Source organism: Euprymna scolopes, chromosome 29 (genome assembly GCF_053919585.1).
Source record: "Euprymna scolopes isolate OS-2025 chromosome 29, ASM5391958v1, whole genome shotgun sequence".
Classification (NCBI taxonomy): Eukaryota; Metazoa; Mollusca; class Cephalopoda; order Sepiida; family Sepiolidae; genus Euprymna; species Euprymna scolopes.
The window spans coordinates 71083334-71097964 of NC_136510.1; the positions used below are offsets into that span (position 1 = coordinate 71083334).

General features: G+C 34.4%; 1 protein-coding gene and 1 long non-coding RNA gene across 2 annotated transcripts in view; one reads left to right on the forward strand and one right to left on the reverse strand.

Moving 5' to 3' along the window:
* Positions 1-604, reverse strand: part of LOC145252709 (uncharacterized) — a 67265-nt gene extending 66661 nt beyond the window's left edge. The window contains exon 1 of the mRNA XM_080112536.1: positions 272-604. Within this exon, the coding sequence (XP_079968662.1) occupies positions 272-604 (333 nt within the window). The remainder of the gene's footprint in view (positions 1-271) is intronic.
* A 468-nt stretch (positions 605-1072) lies between these two features.
* On the forward strand, positions 1073-9091 carry LOC145252710 (uncharacterized). Its single transcript, XR_013863651.1, has 2 exons — positions 1073-1210; positions 7652-9091. It is a non-coding gene; the product is annotated as an uncharacterized LOC145252710 (long non-coding RNA).
* Positions 9092-14631: the final 5540 nt, after the last annotated feature.

The window sequence follows — 14631 nt, forward strand, 5'->3', positions numbered from 1 at the left end:
TCGTATCAGTTTTTTTTTTTTTTATATAGAAATCCAAATTAATCCCCTTTTGAGACGAACCCCCGCCCCCAAAAGTAAATAAACAAAATAAATAAATAAACAAGTAACTAGTTTTTTTTTTTTTTTTTTTAAATGCGGAAGTCGTGGATTATTTAGATTGTTGTAAGTAGTCCACGCCCTAGTTATTTTAATTTGGTGACTGTAAACGAGTCGCCAGGGATGGGACAAAGAAAGAATAAATAAAAAAAAAATAAGTTTAATAAATACATACCCTGAGGTTTCTTCTGTATTTGTTTGTAATTCTCTTGGCGTAGATCAAGAAGTGCGAGCCAACGCCAAGACAGAGAATGAAGATCACAATGAACCCGGGCCCGACGAACTTGTAATCGAAATTAACCAGGTAAACATGGCGATGGCGTAAGGTGATCACCAAAATACCGACCGTCATGCACACCAAACCGAAAACAAAGAGGACGATGGAAATAATGAGGTAAAACTTTCCTGGGCCAAGCGACAACGAATTCAGATTTTCTTTGATCCGACCCTGCAGGTAGTTATGATACGCCATTAGCGTATCCATGTGAACGTCTTTTTTTGTATTCATTTTGTCGGGCTGTTTTTACTTGGAGAAAACTTTTTAAAAGTTTCCTTTCTTTTAAAAAATTAAGAGAAAACAAAAGTCAAGTTTAAGAAAAAGAAAATGATTAAAATAATATAAACCCGATTAATTTTTCTCTCTCTTTTGTTGTTTTTTTTTTTTTTGTTTAATCAGATTTTGTTAATTTTCAAAAATGTTCTACCCGCCTCCACTTCAAAAGTTTTCATTCGAAATACAAACAGCTCTCTCCTCAAGCTGTTATGTTTTTGAAATATCCTCTGTCTATAGGTTTTCTTTTTAAACCTTTTCAGATTTAGGTTAAAGAAAAAAAAATAAACAAACTAACAACGAATTATTTTCAAACAGTCGCCATGACTATGTGGTATTCCTTGTCCGTCGACGCCGGAGCTGTCACACCTGAAACACGTACGCATGCGTAGAACGAACAGGACAGGTGCGTCTTTCCCTTTTCTTCTCACCTGTAGAGGAATAAAGGTAGAACAACTTTGTTTACTAATGACAATACGACGGGGGAGGACGATAAACCTCGCCCAATCACTTCAGGTCACATATTTACCTCATGTTTCCCTCGGAGAGCGGATTTGACATCAGGTCAGTTTTTATTCCAGCTCTTTCATAAAAATGATATTCTGGTTGGTTATAAAATATGGTCAGTATGCACTTGGTTGTCCAACCTGCAAAGGGTGTTTATTCCAAAAGCCGTTCTTAATATGGGGAGGTTAAAAATAAGAAAATACCTTTCGGAATAAACACATTCAACCTCCCCATGTTAAGAATGGCTTTTGGAATAAACACCTTTTGCAGGTTGGACAACTAGTGCACATTGATCGTAAATATAATGTGACCCGTCATTTCTCGGTGATCGACAATAAATCAATTTTTTCCTTCGAAGGTGGGGACAATGCCTGGGAGGATGTTTGCCCTAGACTGATTAGAACCACACTTGTGTAATACTACAGATTTATCCGAAGGCTCGTGTAATTATTTATTTGCTTCCCCACGAGGGCAAAGTTAAATACAAGATCTGTGGAAAATCCAGCTCCCTCTAAAGGGACACTCTGGATTTGGGAAAAAAGTAAAATTGCCCCAATGTAAAAGCAAACGATTTCTCTTTAGCTGAGCCAGGACAGAAAAGTTGAAGTGTATCAGAACACTCATTAACAGATGCTACACTTTGAGCCTAGCTAACGTTGAAAGCAAGAATAAAACACAAAACATCGAGAAAAAACAAAAAAAACCCCCAAAAAACATGACTTGTTTTTAAAGTTGAAATTCTTTTTTAACTTTAATTACCAGATGTTCAAGTCATGAATCTGAAAACGGAACAGACTATAGTTTTATTTGTATTAAAAGGCTACCCCCCCTCCCAGGCATTACCCTCTACTTCAAAAATGTTATAAAAAATAAGTCAGTTATAATTTAAAAATTATTTGCAAGGCCCGTTGAACTCATTTACATTCAATCTTTGCTTCAGTGGCTCAACCTAAAAATACTTTGTTTTCTTTGGTTTAGGAACAGAACTGAACCATGATACTTAAGTTTGGCCTACACGGATTTTGCAGAAGAACCCCGACATTAATGAAAAAAATGAGTTTCCTAAAATAAAATAGGTAGTTATGCAAAATACGGACTGTGCTATTTTTTAAATAGGATTTTCAAGTTAAATTTAGTGGCATAGCATCTTTTGTTTAATTAAATTGTTAGGTGAAAGTACAGACTAGTTACAAAACACCCTTCTCATGTTAAGAATGAGTTTCTTGATAATAACGCCATTATTTCAACACGACCCGTATTCTGAATAAGTACTAAAAATGATATAGTTTCGTCAGTCATGTACAATACTTGCACACACCATTGACTTAGAATTGTGAGCCCTGTCTTGACTGCAGAGAAGGTGGGAGGGGGGCAACGGCATATAATTTTGGGGGTTGAGGGTACAATCATATTCAAACTATCTCCGTTTCCCATAATATTTATCAGTATTAAGACTCATACTTGAGTCTTTGGAGCATGCGATCAAGGAGATGGCCTCAAGCATCATTAGGACATCACTAGACCACTGTGAACCACTGGGATAGGGTCTAAGTTTTCATATTAAGCCAGAGATTTTTTTTCCCTTGGCATCAAAACCAACAGAGTTTAACTTACTTTTGAAATTACTTTTTCTCTATGTGTATTAGTTGGATTCATCGGGCTACTGTTCTCATATCAATTTATTTTTATTTCAGACTATTATTCTCATCTTTTATTGGTTTGTTTATTCACAACGTTTCGGCCAACTATTCCTCTGGCCTTCGTCAGGTGGTAACCGCGACGGATAGGAACTTCGAATCTCCTAACTGCATTCTCAGCCATCACTGCCATCTGTAGTTGTTGTCGTCTCACAACATTTTTGGCCAAGTAAACCTCTGGCACGCTTTGGGTGGGATTGAAACCGCTATCTTCAGACAATGCTCATCTTGAACTGTAGACATTCAATGTCTCTATCAACTGCGCCACGGGCTCCGAAGGGCGATCAAGGTTGGATTCTTTGATCTTATAAATCCACGTTTATTTATTATCTGATCTTCTATAGTCGGGTCCATACCGATTGGTATATATAGTATTCCTTATAATAATATAATATAATAAAAATAAATTAATATATATAATGCTCATCTCAAAAAAATGAATTCCAATTAAGGAATAATATATATACTGTTCTCATCTTGAGTGTCATTTTCACAACATTTTGGTCGATGTAACCTCCAACCTTCTTCAGGTGTATCTTGTAGTAAGATACATATTCCTTTCTGAAAAGTACCTCTCACGTCCTGCCAAACATATACGGCCACCGGTCCTGATTGTCAATTTCTTTTCAAATGCACTCATTGTTCTTGGCTCTAAATACAATTAAATTTCTTTGCTCCAAACAAAATAATAAAAAAAGAAATGAAACAAAACGACTCCTTCTGATTTAAATGCACCGCATTTATTTTTTAATAAAAACAATAAGGTGATTGCACAAAGGTCCAATTGGTGAAAGTTCTTTCGAAGTCATTATGATTAAAATGTTAGGTGAAAGTCCTTCGTGGAATTAATGAATCCTGTGTGAAAATAATAAGATTAATTTAAAGTTTGTGTTTATCTGGCGAAGTTCACCTTACTTAAACTTCTGAACCCCTACACTTGCAATACAAAATGCAGAATAAACGCTGCTGTGAAATGATGGACAGTCATGCATGAATTTATGTAAAGGCAGAAATATAAGGACACAATCTTTTTATGCTCTCCTATCGTACAACTGTTTGAACTTAATATTTTGTAAACACAGTTACAAGAGAGAATACCAATGGAGTGCGAGGGTACATTTTTATATTTTTCCCTTTTTCTTTTTACATTGGGGTCACCACTTATCAAGGCCCGAAGGCCACTCAGGGATAAGGGTTATTGTGTGTACAGTAATCAATGAGATAGTATTGTAGTAATTATTAGTATTGGGGGTTTTGATAGAGTGTCTTACTTAAGGGGGCGGTTTGTCAGGAGTTTGTTTATGTTGGACTTGAAGACGTCAAAGTTGTAGTCAGGTGGGAAACAGGCAAGTGGCAGAGAGTTCCACCGGCATGCAGTTCTAAGAAAGAAGCTTTGCTCATGGAATCTACGTTTGGATTTAGGCACAGACAGGTACTTTCTGTAAAGTACCTCTCACGTCCTGCCAAACATATACGGCCACCGATCCTGAGTGTCAATTTCTTTTCAAATGCACTCATTGTTCTTGGCTCTAAATACAATATCAACTGTCAACTCTTACACCTATGCTTCTCGTCAAGTGGCCGACATCTATATATTAGAAAGTGTGGACGTGTATATGGCAGCAGAAGCAAATCATGCAAATGACTGAGGTGTGTGCGAGGTGATGTCACGAAAGAAAATGATTATAAAAAGGACAGAGATGTGTTACACATGTGGATCGAAAGCAACAGGAAAAGACACATTCTAAACGTGCTCTGACAAAGACAGAGTATCATGTGTTTGACATGGCAGAGTCTTTTTAAGCACATTAGAGTACGAAAAGACTTTTGAACAAGAAACAAGGCGGTATTCTGGAAAACTTCCTGTAAATAATAAATAATGAATAATAAATAATAAAGGCTGTTGTTTTAACTGGAAAAAAAGAGTGAGTAGAATTCTTTCCTTGCCTTTGTTTCCTTGTGACTGTCTGAATACAACGTATGGGTCCCCAGTGTGGACATGTAACAACTCCATTACCTATATAGTTTCATAATTTAGGGATATAAATACAGTTTCTCATCAATTGTTGATATCTATGTAGAAAAAAAAAAGATAAAGGGAAGAAAAGAAAGGGAGAAAAAGATTATTTTACAGAGAAGATTTTACAAAAGCGCTCCAAAAGAGACACATTTTCAAGACGGAGAAAAGCCGATACAAACAGTTTTATTATTCTTACTTTTTCCCACTGTAAATAAAAAGTTGAATTTGAAATATTCAAACGATTTCAGAAATTACCAACTCGTTCTGTCGATAAGCTGGAGGTAATGTATAATACTCCAATTTATCTTTTGCTGTCAGCTGTTATCAATTCAAGATCCTGATTTGTGACTCCGGAGGAAGTTTGTAGTGATGACCTTGCTATCAACTCACCCCATTCTTGCCCAATACCTATTGGACTCCCATTTATTTTGTTCAGTGATATATATATATATATATATATTACAAGGGAGTCACTACGTATCAAGGCCCAAAGGCCACTCGAGGATTAGGGTTAATAAATATAAGGTGGTAGTTAATGGTGTAGATTGGGTAGAATTTGGATTATTTAAGGGGACAGCTCAACAAGAACTGATTTACATTGGATTTGAAGGCTACCATATTGTAATCGGTTGGGAAGCAGTCCAGTGGAACAGTGTTCCACATGCGGACAGTTCTAGGAAAGAATTGTTCATGGAATCTGTGTTTAGATTTAGACACAGATAGAGAGTGGGGAAATTTGTTGATAGTGGCTGTAACTAGTCGAGTGTTTTTTGTGAAAGTTTGGTGACTATAGATTGGAGGTAAGACGAACCTTTGCCATGAAACTAATGATAGAGCAGAGACAGGCTTGTAACATCTCTTCTGTAGGAAAGAGGTTGCAGGGAAGAGAAAAGGGCATCACCTAGGTTTTGAAGCCGGTTTTGAATTCTATTAAGGCAAGAGTATTCCATTTTAGGACGTATTTGGAGCTTATACAAATAGAGAATTGCATCAGTAGTGGAAATACATACTGGAGCTATACAATGATCCAATCATTTTTCCAGCGATTTTGGCAACAAATTTGACGTATGTGTTCCATTTTAGATTAGGAGTGAAGGTCAGTCTCAGAAGTTTGTACTGATATGGTGCTTCCTAAAGACGAAAGTCATTCATTTCAATTGGGGCCAGGTGAGGTGGAGTTCAGAGCGATTATAATGAAAAGAGAGAAACTTGGTTTTAGATGCATTAAAATTTACTAGTCACTCTTTTCCCCATTGCACCATGTTCCCAAGATCAGAAGAGAGAGAATCAGAAAGATCTTGGTCATTGTCGGCTTTTGATTGTATTGTCTACAAATGATCTAAGAATGTTATTTGGGAGATCATTGATGATGATCAAAAAGAGAGTTGAGCCCTGGGTTGAACCGTTAGGGACGCCAGCATTAATATGAGCTTCTGATGACTACTCTTATAAGCCTATAGAGAGAAAGGATTTAATAATTGAGAGAACATTTCCAGCTAGTCCATAGCTAGAAATTTTGTGAAAAGGACCTTTATGCCATACTATATAAAAAGCCTTGGATATGTCAAGAGCTATTGCTCTAGAAACAAAGCCCTTGTCGAGAGATTCACTAATCATGTGTGATATTACAATTAGCATATCAGTTGTAGATCTCGCAGATCAGAAACCATATTGCATGTCACTGAGGAGGTTATTTCTGTTGAGGTGGTTGATCACTTCTCTATTTATCACAGATTCCAGCAACTTACTCATGACACAGAGGAGATTGATTGGCCTGTACTGAATATGAACTTATTCCTTGTTCTTTGGTTACCTATATTCCTGTTGAATCCTTTTTTCCTATATTAGATTTTGATCTTTTGTTTTTCTATATCTTTATTTTTATTTATTTAAAACACATTTGTTTTTTGAAAACATTGTTGTAATATGTGATTTCACACTTGTGTGTCAATTGTCTTTCCTTTACTTACATATCTGGAACTTGGAAAACCCTTCACATGCGTTTTTTATTATTTAAATAAGAACCCTTTGACTCTGACCTTTATTTATCATTATTATTTTGCAAAAGCCTTTGTAGTCCTAATAAACATGTTTTTGTACTACACGGGACATTTTGACTGATTCTATTTTTTTTTGGATGAGATGGCCGATGTTGTGGTGGTTATTTTTTGAGCAATGCTTTTCCACAAAAGGTTTGTCTAAACTTTAATTCTAGTATTGTAGCTTGCAGGTTAATAATAATCAAGACAAACACAATGGTAGAGTATAACTAACAAAAGGTGTGTTAGCAAAACATTATGTTATAGAAATATCCTGATTCTGGGCATGAAATAAATACCATGAATCACAACCCCATAATGTTTTAAATCTAATTATATTTATAGTCTCTGGGTAATTCCATTATTCCAGAAAAAGGTATATCAGCTTACTCCATAACATCTAGCAAGAAATAACTTTAAAATTGACATATTTCTAATGTTTCAATATCACTTTCAGATTTTTTATTGCCAAGAAGAAACAAATCACTGACAAGCATTTAACCTAGCCATAAATGGTGTTTATGTCAGCATTTGGAAGTGATTTTAAAGCCTTTAAATTAGTGCATAGAAACTAGTTTCTGGTTAGAATTAATGTGTAAAGGATAAAGTCGTGCATTATAATTCTTTTGTTACCAAACCCTCAAAAAAACAAAAAAAGGTATAGCCATTGTACTTTGTATTTCTCGCTTTTAACTAATCAACCTTGATTTGTTTAACTCTTAACTTTCATTTTCATCCACAGACATGGGTTCGCTGTACCACAGCTCTTGTGCACCTATCCCAAGCCAGGAATTTAGCCTACAACCCTCTACTTGATAGTCATCGGTTCTACTCATTGAGCTACAGAATTAATGCTGAAATAAACATGTGTGCAAATATAGCATATTAATAAAGCTTTGGCTGTGATGGAGGGGAGACTAAAACTTGCTGCTATGGTTTCAAATGATCTGAAATAACAGCAAGGCGAGACTTGATTCCAAATATTTTTCATATGTTATACCTCCCCTCTTGTGTTTTCATACATAAAGTAAATTTCACAGTGCATAAGGATTATTTGATACTGGAGATATTCATAATCGTACCTTATTTCCAAAAGAGAGGAGATATAACATATGAGAAATATTTGGAATCAAGTCTCGCCTTGCTGTTATTTCAGATCATTTGAAACCATAGCAGCAAGTTTTAATCTCCCCTCCATCAAGGCCAGAGGTTTTGGGGAAATATCAAATATTTTGTAATTCATATGCAAAACTAGGAAAACTAATGACTATGATTGAAACATTTTATGGTTGTAAAAAAAGTGCCAAAGATAGGCTCTGGATGACGGATGATCCCCTTAATGTGCGACCTTAAGGGCAAATGTCACATAGCCAACTACACAATTCAAGTCATTACCTTTCCAACGAGCCTTGATTTGTTAAATTTTGATCAATAGTCGCTGAGATTTGGAACTTATAAAATTGCCAAAAAAAGGTGGCATATATATATATATATATATATATATATATATATATATATATATATATATATATATATATATACACCACCTTTTTTGGCCACCATATATATATATATATATGACTTCTGGTCTAGATCAAAGTGTGAGACACTTTTAAGCTGGTGTTGAGACAACAGGATTTTGTTAATCTCATGACAGATGAAATGAACAGTTAGAAAAAATAAGAAGCGAAAATTGTTTGGAAAATAATGATAATAAATGCATTTTATTAAAACAGAAAGAAAAGCCGAGTCAGATTTATTTTATTTTTTTTGGCATTTTCTTTTCAATGGTACCAGGTGGCATGTGGGCCCAAAAGAAGTTTGAACTGTAATGAACACGGTTCAAGAGTAACGGACACATTGCATTCCCACTTGGTAATATGAAAGCACTTTTCAATTATGACCAAAAAATCAAAATCGGGAAGGGATTTAGTCATATTAAATTTAATGGAAAAATATGAAAAGAATTACCTCCTTTACAAATAAAATTTTATTTCTTTTACTGTACATGCTTTATTTCTTTTACTGTGCATGTTTAAAAAATGTGCAAATGAATAAAAATTATTAAAATGGCTTCACTAAATATCAATACATTTTAGTTAGAAATGTTTTTAACTGAAATGTTTTTGTTTTTATACCAAAAGTTGTAAAAAGATTTTTAAATAAAATTATGGGTAAAATCCATTGAGTGCGTTATGGTGGTTATATGGGAAAATAAGGCTGTGTATGCATTATGTTTCTTATCTGTGCCTTATGTTATACATTAGTACATTAGGGGTCATTTCGAGGTAAAAGTTTATTTACTGCACCCATCTGAACTAGATAAAATCAACGATTAGATATAATCCTTCAAGGGAATCGCCAAAACTGATAGCTCAGACATTTGATGGTGCAAATGTCATGAAAGGCAAAAAAGCTGGTGTTCAGGCGAAAATAAAAGCAGTTTATAGCAATGCGCATTTCACTCACTGTTATGCGCATCAATTTAATTTAATAATGAGGAATGCAGCAAGCATTACACGAAATGCTAGAATATTTTGGCTATTCCGACTTTCTTTTCTAGATCACCACAGCGTCTGTCGATCCTCAAGAAGCATCTAGTGTAAGCATTCCACGCCCATCCGCCACAAGGTGGAACTTTAACATACGGACCATAAATAGAGTTCATGAAAATGTTCAAGCATTAAAAAACTGTCTCACTGAAATTCAGTCAACATCATATGTAGATGAGACCGTTGCAGAAGTGATAGGAATTCTGAAATATTTGAACAATGAAAATTTCATATTTTGGTTAGAGCTATTTCATCAAATTATGTCTCATGTTGAAATTATTTATAATCAAATGCAATTTCGGGAAATTAGCATATATAAAGTCAATGAATACATAACAACTTTCCAAACTGCTAATACTGTGAAAATCCTTCACAAACACTCAAGGCCGAAGTTAAAGAACTGTGTGACTATATATCTGTTGATATAACGGAGAGATATTCTTCAACTAAACATTTAATACTTGCTAAATTGTTTAACAAGAAAATCTTTGCTAGTTTTAAGAAAAAAAACTACCTACAGAAGAGATATCCTTGACAACTAAAGCATATCCCATGATTGACAAAGAAAAGCTTGAAACTGAGTTAGAAATATTTTATAGTAAGTCAGATATCCATGAATATTGCAAAGTAATTGATCTCCTGAAATTTAATTTGGAAAACAATTTAAAGGATGTTCTTAGTGAAATCACAAAACCCATAAAAATTATCTTGACAATTCCCATGACTACATAAGAGGTAGAACGTTGTTTTTCAACTCTGAAAAGAATAAAAACTTATCTAAGGAACACCATGGGTTGCGAAAGACTAAATGAACTTGCAGTGCTTTCAATTGATAAAAAAGTTCTTCAGCAGTCATTCAGAAGTTAAGGAGAAAATTATCAATCTTTTCTCACAAATCAAAGCAAGAAGAATGAAGTTTACTTTCAGACGAATGTAATAAGTAAAATATTTAAAATATTTACATCTATTTAGGATTCCTTTAAGTTATTGTATTTTTATACGTGTGCATACGTATAAATTATGTATATTTTTTGTTTGTTTTATTTTTACACAATATTAAAACAATAGGTATTTTTTTTTAAACAGCACCATCACTAATATTAGGCACGAGCCGCCACTGGCATTAAATAATCCAAAAAGGGTTGATATGCCATAAAACAAAGCAACTAAAACGAAACCAATTTATGCATATCAGACAACGCTAGATATGGACAGCTAGTCTCCCCAATTCTCTTATCTCTTTCTCTAATGTTTGTGTGTGTTTTAACTATATGTTTTCAATGAACTTATGTAAATGCCGGTGATGTTTTCATTTAGCTAATAACTTGCTATTTTTTTTAGGTACCCTCATCAAGCAATATAGTTTGGATTGGTGTACATTGTGTTTTTACTGTAGAAATGTTTTTGAAGAATGATGAATCTGTAACTGCAACACAGAGATCTTTTCAAGTTCATTACGAGTTAGGACGACATGATGCTGTTCCAGATAGAAAATTAATACAGCTATGAGTTGCAAATTTCAGAGCTACATGTTTGGAACGTAAAAGAAAGCCACCTGGAAGGCCTTGAAGCGCTCAAACGCCAGTCAGTATTTGAGCTGTGAGACTTTCTGTTACCCAGTCTCCTACACGTTTAGCTTGCAAAAATAAACTTGGGATTGTCTGATCACACAGTCAGGAGAATTCTACACACTGATATGCAATTCTATCCACGCAAGTTAATGATTGCTCAGAAACTGCACAAGCATGACTGAGAAGGTCAAAATGTGGGAGATATTTCTGTCACACCTGTAGAAATTTATATATAAGAACACTCAAATAAGTTTTAAAGATGAAATTTTTCACAGAATCTAACGACCTTCGATTCAATTTAGAGTCACTAGGGTTAATTATCAGTTAGGTCTATAAAATAACTTAAATGTATTCTTAGGCTGCGGATCTTGATAGCATTGTCTTTCCTGTTAGAAGTAACTCTAGTACGACCAGATTTAGGGGCATCACGAACACTGCCGGTGTTTTGGTGCTTTTGCACAGTCTTTCTTACTAGTTTCTCATCAAATTTCAATCTGCCGCCAATTTCTCGACTGGATAAACCAGAAAGGTGCAGATTAATGAGTTCCATAAAGAAACAAAATACATTTTTTTTAAATAGATTTTCTTCGTTTCAAAAAACAAAAATAAAATGATAAAATGATTCACTCATTCGAGCTATTGCTCCATGACACTTTATAGGAAGTAAACAATAGCAGCCGATTTTGCATCCCTGCTATTTCACGAGTTATTGTTTGTTTCATTTCAGTATAATAAATAAAAATATCCATTCATTTACTTTCATGAATGTATCGCATATAATTTTTGTTTTCAAATAAATATGTTTATTTTCGCACAATTTTTTGAAAGAAACATATTGCTTTTAAATAAAGTACATAAGAATGTTTGTAATTTTTTTTATCAAATAAATGTTTATGAGTTTAAAAAAAATATTTTTAATATGTTCAATTACGTCCAGTTTATCAAATTTTTGTAAGTATTACCATTCATTCAGTTCTGTGAAAATGTGTCTGTAAATAAATATATTTAAAACAATATATCCAGTGAAGCATATTTATTTGCAAAAGAATTTATATGCATTGCATTCATAAAAGTAAATAACCATACATATATATATATATATATATATATATATATATATATATATATATATATATTAAGGGGGTTAGAAAAACAGTCTAAAGAGCAGAGTATATTTTAATGTATTAACAATTAAAATAAAATAAAAGAAAAGAAAACAGTGATCGTTGTAATGTAGATATATAATAAGCTCGATAGGCATATATATATCCTAGAGCTATTTTAATATTGAGTAAGATGATTGATAATTTGTAATTAAAATTAAAAAATAAAAATCGGTTTCGTAAGGAAGAACAAACAAAATCAATAAATTGTACGATCGTTTTGGAAACGATGTTTTTATTGAGATAGACAGTAAGTCTTGGACAATAATTTTATCATTTAGTTTTTGGAAACAAAGTCTCCTCATCAGCAAAAATATTGGGTGTTTTTTTTTTAAAGATACCAAAAGAAGAAACTTAACAATAAAACTAGCATTTTTAAAGGCACCAAAAGACTAGCATTTTTAAAGACACCAAAAGAAGAAACTTAACAATAAAATTAGCATTTTTTATGTAAGGCAGATGTATCTTTTAATGGTTCGCCTTTTAAAGCTATGTAAGTATCATCGTCAATGCATTCATTGGGATTTTAAATGTAGTGAATTCAAATTATCAATCATCTTAATGTATATATATATATATATATATATATATATATATATATATATATATATATATATATATATATATATATATATACTTTTTTATTTTTTACTGTTTTTCATCCCAAACAAGGCACACTGCCACTTGGATGTTAAGACCTAATATACATGGAGATACTATGTAGGGAGTTGAGCAGCAAAATGTCTGTACATATTACACTTGAACTTCTGCATGTTAATACAGTCAGGGAAACGGACCGAGGAGGGAATTCCAATGTCTAGCAGTTTGAAGGAAACAAACTGTTAGAGTAGAATGCTTTTCAGGAATCTCTACAGTGTAGGGTAGGACTTTGCTGCTTGTAGGGTTAGTCAGGGTATTTACGTCAAGGGGGTAAGAGTGCTTCCAAATCATCAGAACACATTCCATTAAAATACTTATAAAATAGGCACAGAAATGCAACATTTTGGCGATGGGATAGGGGTTGGAGTTTGGTTGATAGTGGCAACAATACTCCATGCATAGGCGAATGGTTGTTTTGTAGAGATATAGGATACTCTCTGGTGTGAGTAATTTTCTATCATGGTTGAGAGAGCCCATGTTCTTTGCAGCAGCCTTAGCAATGTCCTCAATGTATTTGTTCCAACTCATGTTGTCTGTGAATGTTAGGCTGAGGAGTTTGAATGAAGAGCTTTCAGGTAGCGTATTATTGGACATGGCAATCAGTGGTTGAGAGGGTTTCTTGTAGTTATCAAATTAAAGAAGCTTGGTCTTGGTAGCATTGAATGTTACCATCCATTTACGTCCCTATTCCTCTACAGACTGAAGGTCTTTCAGCCATTGCCTTAGATATGAGGTACCTTTAATAAGTTTCTAGACTCTTTTTGTATGGCCACCTTTATTGATGAATATGAAACTCTAGCCCTCTTTGAAGTAATCTTCTCCGGTTGTAATGCACTTGTACTGTTCTAACAACTTCTGGAAGGCATCATGTAAGTCCTCGTGTGTGAGCGTGTCACTGACCCTTGTGACAGCCTCTTTCATCTTCACAATTGTCTCATAATGACAGACTAAGGTTTTCCTTGAGCTTAGAGAATAACCAAAAGTCACAGGGAGCAAGGTCTGGACTATAGGGAGGATGAGGGACTGTCTTAATGCCCTTTTTGGTCAAATAGTCTGTGACAATGATGGAATTGTGGTGCATTGTTCTGGTGGAAATACCACTAACCGGATCTGAAGAGTGCTGGCCTCTTCTGACAGAATCTCTTTCTGAACTCTCTTAAAACCTGTACATAGAATTCCTTGTTGACTGTCTGTCCAGTGGGAACCTAGTGCATGTAGATCTTGTCTGTGCTGTCATAAAAAGAGATCATCATAAGTTTCTGAATGGATTTGCTTTGTCTGACCTTCTTGGGTCTGAGAGAACCAGCACGCTTCCACTGAGAACTCTGTTTCTTGGTTTCTGGGTTATAGCCATAGATACAGCTTTCATCGCAGATCACTATAGCATCAAAAACTGCGGGATCTGAATCGATCAGCTCAACCATCCGCCTGCTGTCATGACAGCACATTATTTCGTAGGAAGAGAAAAGATACTACTCCATGGAACATCTTTGATATGATCCCTCATGGCTTCCTGGCCAACCTTCTTGAAGTACCTTGTCGTTTGGAGCAATTGATTTTCAGCTTAAGAGTTTAGAGTGATGTCTACCAATATCACAACGTGATCAGCATTCCCGACTGGGCATTTGTCACACAGTCCTCTGGAACTGTGGTCAGAAGTAGATCTAAAAGTGAGACTTAATGATCTTGATGAAAATAGACAGAAAATAAAAGAAAAGAAAACAGTGCTCGTTGTAATATAGATATATATGGGAGACAGGTTGGGAACGTGACAGT